The sequence below is a fragment of the Gouania willdenowi genome, chromosome 10 (genome assembly GCF_900634775.1).
Source record: "Gouania willdenowi chromosome 10, fGouWil2.1, whole genome shotgun sequence".
Lineage (NCBI taxonomy): Eukaryota > Metazoa > Chordata > Actinopteri > Blenniiformes > Gobiesocidae > Gouania > Gouania willdenowi.
The window spans coordinates 27,536,681-27,550,727 of record NC_041053.1 but is presented as its reverse complement, the minus strand read 5'-3'; the positions used below and the strand labels follow the sequence as shown (position 1 = coordinate 27,550,727).

General features: G+C 38.7%; 2 protein-coding genes and 1 long non-coding RNA gene across 5 annotated transcripts in view; 2 read left to right on the top strand and 1 right to left on the bottom strand.

Annotated features, from left to right (window-relative positions):
* Positions 1–4,533, top strand: part of LOC114470637 (uncharacterized) — a 10,819-nt gene extending 6,286 nt beyond the window's left edge. The window contains exon 3 of one of the 2 annotated variants that reach the window (XR_003674902.1): positions 4,400–4,533. This is a non-coding gene — a long non-coding RNA (uncharacterized LOC114470637). Of the gene's footprint in view, positions 1–2,034; positions 3,420–4,399 lie in introns of those variants that run through there. The other variant, XR_003674901.1, reaches the window with a different exon arrangement.
* commd5 (COMM domain containing 5) overlaps positions 1–6,033 on the bottom strand; it is a 10,152-nt gene extending 4,119 nt beyond the window's left edge. The window contains exons 1-7 of one of the 2 annotated variants that reach the window (XM_028458931.1): positions 6,008–6,033; positions 5,801–5,925; positions 4,385–4,545; positions 3,322–3,350; positions 3,196–3,246; positions 3,002–3,097; positions 819–894 (exon numbers count right to left, since the gene is read on the bottom strand). In XM_028458931.1, the coding sequence (XP_028314732.1) occupies positions 819–894; positions 3,002–3,097; positions 3,196–3,246; positions 3,322–3,350; positions 4,385–4,545; positions 5,801–5,921 (534 nt within the window). In that variant the 5' untranslated portion in view covers positions 5,922–5,925; positions 6,008–6,033. Of the gene's footprint in view, positions 1–818; positions 895–3,001; positions 3,098–3,195; positions 3,247–3,321; positions 3,351–4,384; positions 4,546–5,800 lie in introns of both variants that reach the window. The other variant, XM_028458930.1, reaches the window with a different exon arrangement.
* On the top strand, positions 5,993–14,047 carry fam199x (family with sequence similarity 199, X-linked). Its single transcript, XM_028458928.1, has 8 exons — positions 5,993–6,136; positions 7,699–7,880; positions 8,695–8,914; positions 9,939–10,097; positions 10,188–10,349; positions 10,462–10,636; positions 11,993–12,096; positions 12,406–14,047. Exons 2-8 carry the CDS (start codon positions 7,714–7,716, stop codon positions 12,577–12,579), a joined length of 1,161 nt encoding a protein of 386 aa, XP_028314729.1. The 5' UTR covers positions 5,993–6,136; positions 7,699–7,713; the 3' UTR covers positions 12,580–14,047.

Here is a 14,047-nt window from a genome sequence, read left to right as displayed (position 1 = left end):
AATGCAATGATAGCCAAGGCTTTAAAGCTGGGGTATGTAAGTTTTTTGGGGTTTTATTTGGTCAAAACTCCATAATCATCCTATTATATCGTATTGCATATTGTAATCCAAAGTGTTCTGAGTGGACAGTGAATCTCTTCTCCTTGCTCTGTAAATGAGCGTTAGAAATACAGGAGCATGATGCTGGACTTCAGCCAATCAGAGATCTTTCTACCAACAGAGCGATCCCATGAGCAGTTTTAAGCGTTACTATTGGCTGCTCGAGTTGCTCGTCAAAATGGGATGCACGTTCTCGACCTGAGAGTAGGGACAGTCCCATGGCTTTATATTCCAGCTGAAGTCTCTAATGCAGCTTTTGGCACAGCGGTTACACGGCAAAGCAAGAGGAAAAGGGAAGACCGAGGTGAAGAAGCAACAGAATAAAGGCACAAACATGTTCAGGAGGAACGCTGTCCGTGGAGTGAGTGTGTGTAGCGATCTGCGAGAGATCCGCTTTCAGTCAACACAGTCCACCCCGAGTCAGCGAGAAAGAGTGAGAACAGATGGAATAAATAGCTTATTAAAAATGATCTAAGGTGGAAAGAACAGACCTAATTCATCTGCAGTGCGGACGGAGTGTGTCTGCTCTGATCAGCTGCTGCTCGGCTGCTTGTGTTTGAGCAGCGCATCGCGATTCTGCAAACCCCAGCTTTAAGTCTAACACGAGTTTTTCTGACCAAACTAAAGTAAGTAGAGGGGACGCATAATTTATTTACTTCTCTAGGTGCACAAATTAGCAATGATGGATAAGCAATATAATGGAAGATTAGATTATGTACCTCAAATTGATGAACACTTCCATCTGAGAGTTTCATCCGCATCAGAACAGAGGGCTGCAAGGCTCTGGCTAAGGAGCTGAGGACGAAAAGCACACCAAATACAAAATGTAACCATGTAGTCACTCAATTTATTCTCAATCACTTCAAGAAGATATTAACAAGCACATTCTTCCCGAAAAGTTTCCATCTGCTTGCCATCACTGCTACTGTATGTTACCAGTTTAATTCAAACACAGTTCACTTACAAGGTTTACGAATGACAAAGGAATATTTTTCCACCTATTTATTATTGAAGGAAAAGCCTTTTATAATAGACATAACGCATGCATGAATAGCACAATCAGTTGACATATGACATATAGGAGTACCACATTTTGACCTGGAAATTGTACTTTGCTGGTTGTGTTTTTTAGGTTTGATTCTAACATGTATTTGATTATTCAAACTCCATCTCCACAAATTTTTTGGTAGTCATGTAAAAGTAGAGATTTTTGTCTCCTTTTGTCTTTGGTAGGTAACGTCGTCCAATCTTCTTAAAGCACTGTAGGCGATATTCTCCGGATATACTTTTTAAGTTTTTGGTTGAAATTGTCTTTATGTACTGATAGAAATTATCTTATGTGCTCTGAAAAAGGAATGAAGAAAATATGTCATCTGTAGCAGCTCTAAACCTGTAATAACTTCGACCAATTGAAAACCAACCATGTCTCCCTGCTCGTTCTCTCGCATGCACAAGCTCACACTGAAAGCGCATCACATTTTTTTACCATATATAATGGTAAAGGTTATTGTTTACTTACTGCTGAATAAGACATGAGAGAACAAAGTTTCTACACAATACAAGCGATGAGCTGAGGTCTGCTTCTGCAGCAGCTGTGCGCGTGCATGTGAGTGAGACGGAGCACAGATGGGAGGGGGGTAAAGGCGGAGCCGTCGCCGAGGCTACATTCAAAATTATGCTAGCTTTCGAAAATCACCAACCCTACCTTTAAGCTCTTTTTTTCCCTCACTTCTCAAAGCAAAGTTTAAACTCACCTGTATTGGGCATGTAATTGAAGGACATCAACAGAAATAAACAGCAGAGAAACAAAATACTTAAAAATGTGGACCCTTTAGTTGAGGCCTACATTATGGGGTTCGTGGGCTTACATTAGGGGAATATGATGAGGAGTTGGTCAAAGACTTTGATGAGTTTGGCCTCATGCTTGTCTTTCAGGTGCAGGTTGGTGTTGGCAAACATGAGGTAGTTCTTTCCTCAGCTTCACACTGAATTTCCACTACACTCATTAATAATGGAAGCTGGTTTAAATCCGAGACTGTAAAAAGAATGGACGTGACGTCCTCCATACTTTCTACTCAACGTTCTTGAAGCCAAAATACAGCACTTAGGGATGCAGCCATCTTGCAAATTTGACGTCATTTGGAGCCAGAGTCTGCGCAGCTGGGTCGGGCGGGAGGAGCCCTGGTAACACGCCTCGCCCATTTAGCGTACTGCCCAATCATCGGCTGTCAATCATCGTAATATGACGTCAAATCCCGTATTTCAACCTGAAATAACTTATTTAAAACAAACTTTACATAAAAATGAGCACTTTAACACAATGAAGGGTGATGATAACTAATGATCACAGCAGAGTTTAGGTTAGGAAAAAAATAATGTGACGAGTATTTTAAGTTTAGAGTTTGAACCACATCCCATCTGTTAACATTGAGGAGGTGGGGTTTATGACCTATATTGCTGCCAGTCAGCAGGGGGAGCTCTAAAAGTAAAAGCTTCACTTTTGGAGGAGGTTGTTCTGTCCATTTTTTTTACAGTCAATGGTTGAAATACAAATATGTGGAGACTGCTCCCTAGTGGCTTGCTGCGGTAAAGGTAATCTGACTAACAGCTGACAGAGATGACAAGACTAATTTGGAAGAAATATGTATTAAATTGTGAGGAAAAAATAACATGTTAATAATTATATCACTAATTTGTATATGGCTCTCTCCCTGGGCAATGAAAAGTGTGTGCAAGGAAGGGACAACTAAAAAAAAAAGAAATAATCTTTAAAACAAAATGTCTTCTTTGCGGCTGGGTACTAAATTGTCCACACGCAGGTGTCAGTCTAAGGCCTGACGGTTAAGGACGTCTGCTCTAAGGGCTTTTTCTGTCTATACGTCAAACCTAAAGTCAGCCTCACCTTGTTGAAATAGCAACATCTACTCTCCATTTAAATTCTTCCAGAGCTGGGAGGTGAGGATCCTTTTGGGATGCTACTGCTTCTAGTCCTGCCCGTCTGAAAATACAAAGTGCAGTTTTATTACAGAATCCAAAAACACCAAACATTAACCAAGTGTCTTATCTTATAGTAATTATCATGATTGTTCAACTTACCGACTTCCAAATACGACACTGGAGAAATCTGTGACAAAGTCTTCTGGTATCCTTAAGACAATAAGTATAGTTGTTGTTGTTTTTTGTTTTTTCACAAAAGTGAATTATCTGTGAAAAGCTTCTTACCTCAGTTCTCTTAGATCTTCTTTCAAAACCTTAATGGATAATAAAAGTCAATTTTTGTGGTTGTGTTTTATTATATATTTGTTTATTAATACTTTCAAACTAGGGCTGGGCAATATTGTGATTCAAGATATATCGAGTTTTCATTTTGTCCATATAGAAAATGACTATCGCCTATATCGACATATATATATATATATATATATATATATATTTTTTTTTTTTTACTTGTTTTTATTTATACAATCACACAGTACAAATTACATCATACAATAATTTAATATTATTCATAAAGTGCAGTCAAATAGTGTCCTTTACAATTTGAACAATTCTGAGATATATTTTTATAGCTTATTTAGTATAAAAAAAATAATCGTTTTAGGTGTGTCTGCTTTTGTCAGAACAGCATGAAAAGCACAGTTAGATGGATTTCTAAACGCATCCTAACCCAGACCCTCTCCTAAACAAGCCACACAGCAGAACTCACTCACATGTGCTGTCCCTTAGAGAAGAAAAAGACTAAAGTGGCACATATTGGGCAGCTGTTTGTTAATAAATACGTTTGTGTGGCATTTTTCATCAGCAAATTAAACCCAGAATTATCTTTTTGGTAAGACATTATCGAGTTAAAAATATTGAGATTAATATCGTATATATCGCCATTTTGAGAAAAAATATTGAGATATGAGTTTTGGTCTATATCGCCCGGCCCTAACTCATACCAAAACAAACATCATTTGGGGTATTAGATTATCAGACTGTGCAGTGCATGCATTATTTCAGGTATCACAGTCCAAAAATATGACCTGAACCTGAACAGGATGTATTATGGCAAAAAATGTATTCATCTCCATTCCTGAAGGGCCACAGTCCTGCATGTTTTAGAGGTCTCCTTGATCAAACACACACTATATTGAAAAGATAACTGCAAATTAAAACCCTATTTGGTTGTAGTGAGAGAAAACAGATGGCTGACATGCAGGATTGCAGCCCTCAAGGACCAGAGTTGAACAATCCAAATGTATCTAATAAACAGAAGATGTGGATTGATTAATCAGCAGTTTACCTCCTGTTTAAGCAGGGACGTTGGAATGCGGATTGCTTCAGATAAAACCCGATGCATCCCAGAGATGATGTGACTGAGCTGCTCTTGTGGTACTACACTGCTTTCTGCGATTGACTTCATCACCTCACGGCAGTCCTTCCCCTCCAATGAGCTGACCACAGCTAGACACACAATGATAAATACATTTTTGTACACATCCCATGTCTAAATCTAATAGTCATATATAGGGGTGTTGAAAAAAATCGATCCGGCAATATTACGTCGTGCGATTATCTGATCAATTCTAAATGCATCATATCAATTTTTTTTTTAATGAAGAAAAATAAAAAAATATATATATTTACCTTTATTTAACCAGGAAAGTCTTTTCCACTGCAGGAGACATTGTAACTGCACAAAGAAGTGCACTGAAACCTGGCCATGTTGACCAGCTTGTGTTTTTTCAATAAAATCTAAAAAGAAAGAACTAACTTTCTGCATTTATTTGTTGTTCTAGGCATATACCTCAGTTAAGTTGCACTAAAGTCATGTTGCACTAAAGTCAAAGTTGGTTTAAAAGCCACAGGCAGATTGTGTGTTATTTTTTATTTTAAATTGTTGGCTCATGGCATGATAAAGCCAATGTTTTGAGTGTAAAATATGCCAATAAAATATAATTCATACATAACGTTCTCGTTAAGCTGTACAAATTTACAGATTAGTTGTTTCTTAAGTCATATATTTTTTATTGCAATAATTGCCTTATACTTTAATATTGGGATATATTGTATCGTATCGTGACCTATGTATTGGGATACGAATGGTATCGCCAGATGCCAGACAATACACACCCCTAGTCATATATATTTAATATAAATTCCACCTTTAAAAATACATATACGAAGAAAAAAAAACATTTTAGGTTATTTCCTGGGTTAGGATTTGGGCTAGGGCTAAAATGAAAGGGTTAGCGAGGTAGCTAAAATATAAATATGAGCTAAAATAAAACTGACGGAACTTTAAGTCACGTGGTGCACCTATCACGTCACCTAAACTGGCCAATGAGGGGCGCTGACTACGTTTCTGTATTAATAGCCACGGCCAAATTTAAAATGTACTCCATTCTAGTCCTTGTTCTTCTGTCCTTAGATACTTCACCTGCATTGTCCTGTATAAATGTGAAAGTATAATCTGACTGTGGTGTGAATAAATAATGGTCTAGGTGCCTGAGTTCCTTGGGAGATGCAATCTGACCAAAACGAATCCAAAATCTAAAAGCTTAAACATTTTTTTTTAATTTTTTTTTTAAACATAATTAAATCAAATGACAACGAATATGAGTTGACAAACAACATTTATTGCATTCAGTTTGCTGTTAATAAATAATAAATAAACGCCATTCGAGGCTTAATCGATCACTTTTAGTCTTTTATTTACCTTTTAGTAGTTTCCTGAACAGCTCTTGATCCACATCTCGTAGGTTTTTTGCCATTGTCTCAATTTCTGAGGGCATTCTCCCTCCCAAAAAGCTGGGGTCTTTAGCCTGGCTCCAAGACATCTTGCTACAAATAATGTATAAAAAAAAAAAATCAAAAACACAGATACAAACCGAGCTCAGCGGACGCTCGGTTTACTAGCCCTCACCTTCATTTCCTGTCACATGACTCACGACTTCTCTTTTCCAATCTCGCGATAATAGACGAGGATTCCAGCTGGAAGAGAGAGTTTGCCAAATGGAAACGGGAGAAGACGCTACGGTCTGAACGACAAAAGGTCGGTGTTGGAAAATAAATAGCTTCATTATTAACACTGTAACATACTCACAAACTAGAATAGGGTTCTGTTGTGGCATAAAATTGGTTTGTAATGGGGAGCCTGTGAGCTTTAGCTTGAAACTGAAGCCATTAGCCCGTGTAACGGTTTAAGTGGTGTTCGTCTTAACCGGTGACCGCACTACATGCTGCTCGTAAAGTTACACCAATGATTAAAAAAGGGTTAAGATGTTTTTCCAAACACGGGTAATTTAGTGACTACTTTGGCTGCTTGGAAAACAGTACAGACAACCTTGTGGTTCTTAATAGCCTACGTATTAGTAGCATTAGCCTCATTTAATGCACCCAGGAGCTGGTGTCTGAAGTAGAAACTAGCTAATTAATATTGGAAAACCAAGACGCCTAATTCACCACGTTTGGCTTTTAATAATGTCTTTTTAAGCGCAACTGAGCTCATTTTTACAACATCGCGGACTTTAATCGCAGTCAGCAATAGGTCATAAATGAACACGGTTACCAGTTGAACGATAGCACCGTGTTGTTTGGTGACGTGTTTAACAATTTCCCCCAAATTGCATAAGATAGCTTTTGATAACTTCAGGTAAATTACTTTAGTTAGTGGTTAATTTCGTTATTGTTTAAAGAATCGTCTTGTTTACAACTATATCCAGTTTATTTGAGTGCTACGTCGTCATTAGTGAACGCTGTTATTGTTGTCATTTGTAAACTCTAAACTGTGGTTAGTGACAGTGGAAGGTTATTGCAATATTTTTGATTATGTAGTAACTAGCACCACTGCTTTTTCCTATTTATGAGTGTCTTATAGTGAATGTGTCAGTATATTATCAAATCACTTGATTAATTTCTTATTTTAAGCTCTTAGTTGGAAGTCAGAGGCATAAATAATACTCAACCCATTGACACTGCAAATACTGTATCCTCAGTTGTACATTTATGAAGGTAATGCTTGCTTATTATTATTATTATTATTATTATTATTATTATTATTATTGTTTAATGCATGATTGAGAAACCCTGTCAGTCAATACCCATTGGTCTTATTTTCATACATATTCCGAATTCGGCATATTGACATAAAATCTGAATGTTCCATTTGTAGAGGATTTCTTTTTTCTCACAGTCTGAACAACACTAGGAAAAAAACAACCAAAACAGCACCTAAAATATTTCAATAAAAACTAGAAGTTACTTTTGTAAAAAAGGCAAGTTGAAATGTTTACATTACAACTGTTTATTATTACAACATTTCAGCTCTATAAATGGCTCTTACAACATTGTGTAAGTGAGACTTATAATTCTAATGGAAACATTGGATATACTTAAATAAAAGGGCATTTACTGTTATAGCAGAAATATTAGTAAACACAGATTTGAACAAATTAACTTAACAAACATGTCTCCATGAGAAAGATTATTGCTGTCTGGACAAAAAAAAATATGTATTAAATGCTTACCAGTTAGTTTAATATTATGAAGTTTTATTTTAAAAAGGTATTGTCCGATGTTTATTTGTTTTGGGATTTTTTTTTTCCTCATCTGCAGGTGCTCCTCCCAGCCATGTCTGAATCTCTGTATGAGAAGTTTTTGGCCCCAGAGGAACCATTTCCTCTTCTCTCCCAAAGAGCCAACCTCAGTGATGTGGGGACTCTGGATGTCAGTGACTTTGGCTGTCAGCTCTCATCCTGTCACAGAACAGATCCTCTTCATCGCTTCCACTCTAATAGGTAAGACGTTTGATTGTGCAATGCATGTGTCTGTGTCATCCAGAAAATAGATTACAGGGTTGGATTAACATTGCCTGTGTTTTTTTATTTTATTTTATTCAGCTGATGGCCGATATCTAAAGCTGATTTCGGAAGCTGCTATTTGAGGCCGATATACTTTTTTTTAAAGCACATTGAATATGAAAGATAATTGAAACACTCATGATATAAATGCCGGGTTCTTCCGTCAGTCAAGTGGTGGCTACAGCTGCCCACACGGGTGCCTGGTCAATAAGGATATAATAGGATAAGGATATTTGATCAGGCAGAATAAATTATATCCTTATCCTATTATATCAGCTTTTTATTTGTAAGCCTATTGTCTTCTACCTCTCCCATGCACATGCTATTATTATTATTACTTTTTTTGTTGTACATTCATACATCTGAATGGATGTTTATGTGCTTTCTTTGTTCCTTTAATGGCTACTTTAAAGTGCTAAATAAAAAAAATAATAACATCAGTCGATCTTGAAAAAAGTCCATATATCGGCCCAATATATCAGTGAACCTCTATTTATCACTTTGGCTATGAGGTGTAAGGGGCTTATTTTCACTTCAGGATCCAGCTTATAAAATGCAATTTATATATTTGTCTCAGAGCAGATTAGTGGTTTTCTGCTAATGAGAAAATTACTTTTGATCTGTATGTTCACTTGTTTAGAATTCCATGGTGTTTTTTTTTTTTTTCTTCTTCTAAATAATACACAATACATCTTGAAGAATATAAACATTTTCATATAGCACATATATTTAAAGTTTTAATCCTGTGCAGATGGAACCTGACTTCCTGTGGCACCAGTGTTGCCAGCTCAGAGTGCAGCGAGGACCTTTTTTCCTCTGTGTCTGTGGGGGATCAGGACGACTGCTACTCTCTCCTGGATGACCAGGAACTCGCATCCCTGGATCTTTTTCCTGAAGGAAGCGTGTGCAGTGACGTTTCCTCCTCCATCAGCACATATTGGGACTGGTCCGACAGTGAGTTTGAATGGCAGGTAGGTTCAGCTGCTTTACTTTTTATTTCAAGCATTTTATTTATAATTTTGACAGCTTATAATAACATAGCAAATACAATAAATCTTTTATTTGCTGTACATTAACTAGACATTCAAAATTATGCAATTTTGCAATTTAAATGTCATTAGAACAAACACACACAATAAATAAGTAGAATGCAGACTTCCAGCAGTTAAACCATCACATTTAAGATGTGGCTGATTTTTTCCTGATTATGGTATGGTGCACATTTTAAAAGTTTCCATGTATTTTAAGAATGGCTGCCAAGCTTTATTAAATGTAGTCAATGAACCAGTTAAGGTATATCTCAACTTTGCAAGGTTAAAAACTTCATAAGTTCAATTCAACTTTATTTGTAGAGTGCAATTTAAAACAAAGTCATCTCAATGAGCTTATCAAAATATCAAATTCATAATAAGAAAGAAAAAAACCCAACAAGATCCTCATGAGCAAGCTTTTAGCGACAGTGGGAAGAAACAACTCCCTTTTAACAGGAAGAAATCTCCAGCAGAACCAGGTTCAGAGGTGGCAGCCATCTGCGTCGACTGGTTGGGGTTAGTGGACAGAAGGACCAACAGAACAGGATAGAGAGAGAGAACATCAGTGTGTCTCAGACTAGTTAAGCTGTGGAGCACAGATCAGGAACTGCCATCATTAGCTTCACGACACCTGAAACAGAGCAGAGAGAGAAGGTTGAGGAGAAGGCACTGACTGCAGAAAAACATGATATATTATTATCAAGTCAGCCTGCCTTGGCCTTGGGCCTCACTCCCAGTGGCCTAGTCAACGCTTATTATAAAGGTGACAAACCTCTTCCTGTTTATTGGTAAACTAACAGCGACTCTAAGGAATGTAAAACGCGACCGTTTACGGGCGAGCACATGTCCGCTCTAGCGATTAAGTTCAGCTGCTCGACTTTTATAGTTAATTGTATAAAGCTGTCATATTTGTTGGATTTGAAAAACATGGATCACTACCTGTCTTTGTTTGCTGTTCTCACAGTTGCCAGGAAGCGACATTGCCAGTGGTAGTGATGTTCTTTCCGACATTATTCCGAGTGTGCCAAGTTCACCGTGTTTGTTTTCCAAGAGAAAGCCAAAGCCTCACCCACACCGTAACCTGGATGAGCTGCCATGGAGCGCCATGACCAATGATGAACAAGTAAATATTAGATATTGTTACCATTTAAACTGGGCTACATCATGAATAACTGATTGCTCACTGATTAAAGCTATCTTGTGTGTGTGCCAGGTGGAATACATTGAGTACCTCAGTCGCAAGGTGAGCACAGAGATGGGCCTGAGAGAGCAGTTGGACATCATCAAGATCATCGATCCCTGCGCTCAGATCTCTCCCACTGACAGTGAGTTCATCATCGAGCTCAACTGTCTCACTGACGAGAAACTCAAGCAGGTGAGCGTCACTCAAACACACGCCCACATTACGTCACTGAGAGTTTAGTTTTCCTCCCTCGACTCTCACCTTGTTGTCTAACCCACATTGTGCCTCGGTTTGTTGTGATTAGGTGCGCAGCTACATCAGGGAGCACAGCCCGAGGCAGCGAGCCAGCAGCACCAGAGAGGGCTGGAAGAGGAGCAGCCACAGTAGTGCCAGCACAGGCGGCGTCAGCAGCAGCAACGCCAGCTTAGTCAGCTCAGCCAGCTCCTCCACCAGCTCCACGGCTTCTAACTCTGTGGCAGGTAAGACATTAATTGATTTATATTCCTGCGATCCAACTACATCGATATGTGTTTGGCAAGTTGTCCTTCTGGATGACATTAATCGATCTAAAATTGTTTTAAAAGGTTATTAATCGATTGTATCGATACGAGGAAATAGTGCTTTGGGTTAAAGCACGGCAGAGTTTATATGGATGTTTTTTGAAAGTGCTTTTAATATTAATATAAGACGTTACGACCGACTCTGTTGACTGTGATGGCGCGCCAGCAGACAATAGCAAAATGGAGAAGCCGGCGATCAATCCACCTTTGGGGTTCAGTGTGTGGAAACACTTTGGATTTAACACAGACAGTGAGCGACTCCTTTAGAATGTCTCTGTGTTCACTGCAGCAGCGCATGTAGCATTAAATCATTAGCGTTAGCTCTGCAAAAGCTGTATCAGGTTTAAACACTGCTCATTTAACCTGAGCAGATCTTGGTTGCACTTGATTTTTTTTTAAAATTAATATTGGTATTTTTATGTTGAAAAAACAAGCAGAAGAATCAGGTAAACCTAATATGTATCTTTTTTATTGAACACTGAAGTGTTGGTTGGACTTTACTCATATAAAATATGAATACATTTGTTTATTTGTTTACCCTTACAAGAAACATCAATCTATTAAACCTCACCGGCACTTTACAAGTATTCATGTATTTATTTCACAGTCACACTGGTTGAATCATATTTTGGGCTAAAAAATTACTGAATCGATTTAAAGTCATCGAAGTGTTTGGGATGGAATCGTTTTAAATAAACCAATATTGTCCTTGAATCAAATCGGCAACAACAAATTGTGATTCGAATTGAATAGCTGCTAAAAAAAATTGTTATACCCCTAGCGATGATACAATTTCCAATCGATGTCCACAGCCTGTCTTCAAACCTGGTTAATGCCAAATGCTTACTTGCTTTCAAGTAGGGCTGCTCAATTAATTGAAATTTGATTCACGATTTCGATTATTGCACCCAACAATTACAAAATAACATAATCAAGAAAAACAATTATTAAAAAAAAAAAAAAAATATATATATATATATATATAGGCACACACACGTTATTAATACTAACTTGGAGTTGTTTAATCCATGTACCCCTCCCCTACTTCCCGCCCCTCTCAAAGCCAAAGCTAGCCTGCAGGCTAACATGAGGAAAGTTGTTGCTTGTGGTCTTGAAACAGGGCAGGAGTAACGCAGCAAAAACACTTGGTAAACAATTCAAATATTAAATAAATTCTCTTACATGGGAACACTTTGGGTTTGATGATGAAGACCTAGAGGAAAGATACTTGAAAACAGGGACAACACTGTTTTAATCACTGATTATGTGTTGCAGGTGGAACGGCCTCAGCCTGCAGTGGAAGCAGTATCACCAACATTAGCAGAGCACACAGCGACGGCAACCTGTCCACTGCTGCAGAACGCATACGAGACTCCAAAGTAAGAATTCTCACAATGGGTGTTTGTGGAAACACAATGAGCCACCATTAGTAAGTAATGTTTTATTTATATAGCAGAAGTCACAAAGTGCTTTACATATCCACTCATTCACACACCAATGGGCTGCCATGCAAGGCGCTAGTCAACCACTGGGAGCAACTTGGGGTTCAGTGTCTTGCCCACTTCGACACACATAGACCGGGATCGAGCTCCCAACCTCTCAATCACAGGATGACCCCTCTACCACCTGAGCCACGGTCGCCCCATTCCGTTTGTGTGCTTCACTCTCCTCCACTTCTCCTTCCTCAGAAACGCTCCAAGCAGAGGAAGCTCCAGCAGAAGGCGCTTCGTAAGCGGCAGTTGAAGGAGCAGCGTCAGGCCCGTAAGGAGCGACTGAGCGGCCTCTTCCTGAACGAGGAGGTTCTTTCTCTGCGAGTGACGGAGGAGGACGACCACGGCAACGACTTGGACATACTGATGTGACACCAGTGAACCAATCAGTGCTCCCGCTACGCCTGCTATACCACCACTCGCCCTCGAGCATAGAGCCTATAGCACGCTAACCCATGCCGCTGCCTGGTAACCTGCTTTCTGTACGAGTCACATGACTAATGGTACGCGCTTCTAGTTGCTCAGAGCTTTGCTTGATTTTCTTGGGGAACTTGTTGCTTTATTAGAAGCTTCTGTTAAGACATACGTTATTAGCAGTGCTAATGCTAACACACGCCTCAGAGCTTAGCCTCACCTGCTCACGGCAGCTTACAGATACGAATAAAAATAAGACTCTTAAATTGCTTCTTCTTAATGGTTATCAACTGTTCATTCCTACTAATACATCCATCCCTGGTAGAAGGACAGACCATGCAGGACAAACACATCCACTACTTACTGTAGCTGCTGACATTTAGTCACAGCTTCCATCTGTGAATCTAGAGACTTCAGGGCAGGTCTGTCGTCCTCCCAGCCCAGCTCTCTGCTCTGCTCTGCTCTGCTCTCATTCCACTGCTAAGGCCTAGAGGGAGCACTGAAACACTGCATGTTCACCATCCTTCACACCTGTTCAAACGGCTTACCTGTGTTGTAAATAGGTAACGGTGTATTAACTGCTCGCTTTCAGGTTCTCCTCTGTACCTATGGTTTATTCTATTCTTTCCTTTTTTGTGTCTTGATAATTTAGTGAACTAATTGGTAATCATAAGCTTTAATGCTGCTTGTTACCAACTCTTGTATGTGATTATTTTTTTTTGGAGTCTTATTTTAATGGTTTGGTTGTTGTCTAGAACACGTTTGCCCTCTGATCTTGACAAACTGCGAACACTCCTTGAATGAATTTAATCGTTGTGAATGTTTTGGAGCTTTGATTTACAAGAGGAGTTTCCTCATCACATTGTACACTGTAGGCTGAACTTTTAACTCTGAATAATTCCATCAGTTTTAAGCATGTTTAGCATGTTTTAAGTCTGGCAAAGTGATGAAGAAACACCAAAGAGTTGAGTTGTAGCCTCCATGCTGTGAAGAGATTGTATATTTTGGGCTAATTGTTTTGTTTTCCAGATTTCTGCAGCTGCTCGACTGTAATGTGATGAACCAGCAGAGTGAGGGTTCTCACAATCGGCTAATTCTTTAATTTCCCTGTCCCATGTGTAAGATATTTACAACAGCTTCACTCCAGTGTGGCATTCTGTAGTCTGTAGCAATGAATTATTTAAACTCTATTCTGAGACATTTAAAAGAAAAGTCTTAACTTGATGCAACAGTTGCTTGCTGACAATAAAAGTTAACAAAGCTTTTTAAGAAGAAACTGAAATGATGTTTTAAAAATGAGGAAAAGCATCATAGGCTGCAGTAATACAATAACTGTGTTGAGTGACTGGGCAGAGAGAATTTTTCTGTCGGTCAAACCTCAGTCCCTATCAACCTGACAAATAAACCTAGATTGTTGCATCCAAAA

What these genes read in the sequence shown, in the direction of transcription:
- fam199x (XM_028458928.1), top strand. Translation starts at nt 7,714, where the DNA reads ATGTCTGAATCTCTGTATGAGAAGTTTTTGGCCCCAGAGGAACCATTT. An exon ending in GGCTTCTAACTCTGTGGCAG is followed by an intron (nt 10,637 to 11,992) that starts GTAAGACATTAA and finishes TATGTGTTGCAG; the next exon opens with GTGGAACGGCCTCAGCCTGC. An exon ending in AACGCATACGAGACTCCAAA is followed by an intron (nt 12,097 to 12,405) that starts GTAAGAATTCTC and finishes CTCCTTCCTCAG; the next exon opens with AAACGCTCCAAGCAGAGGAA.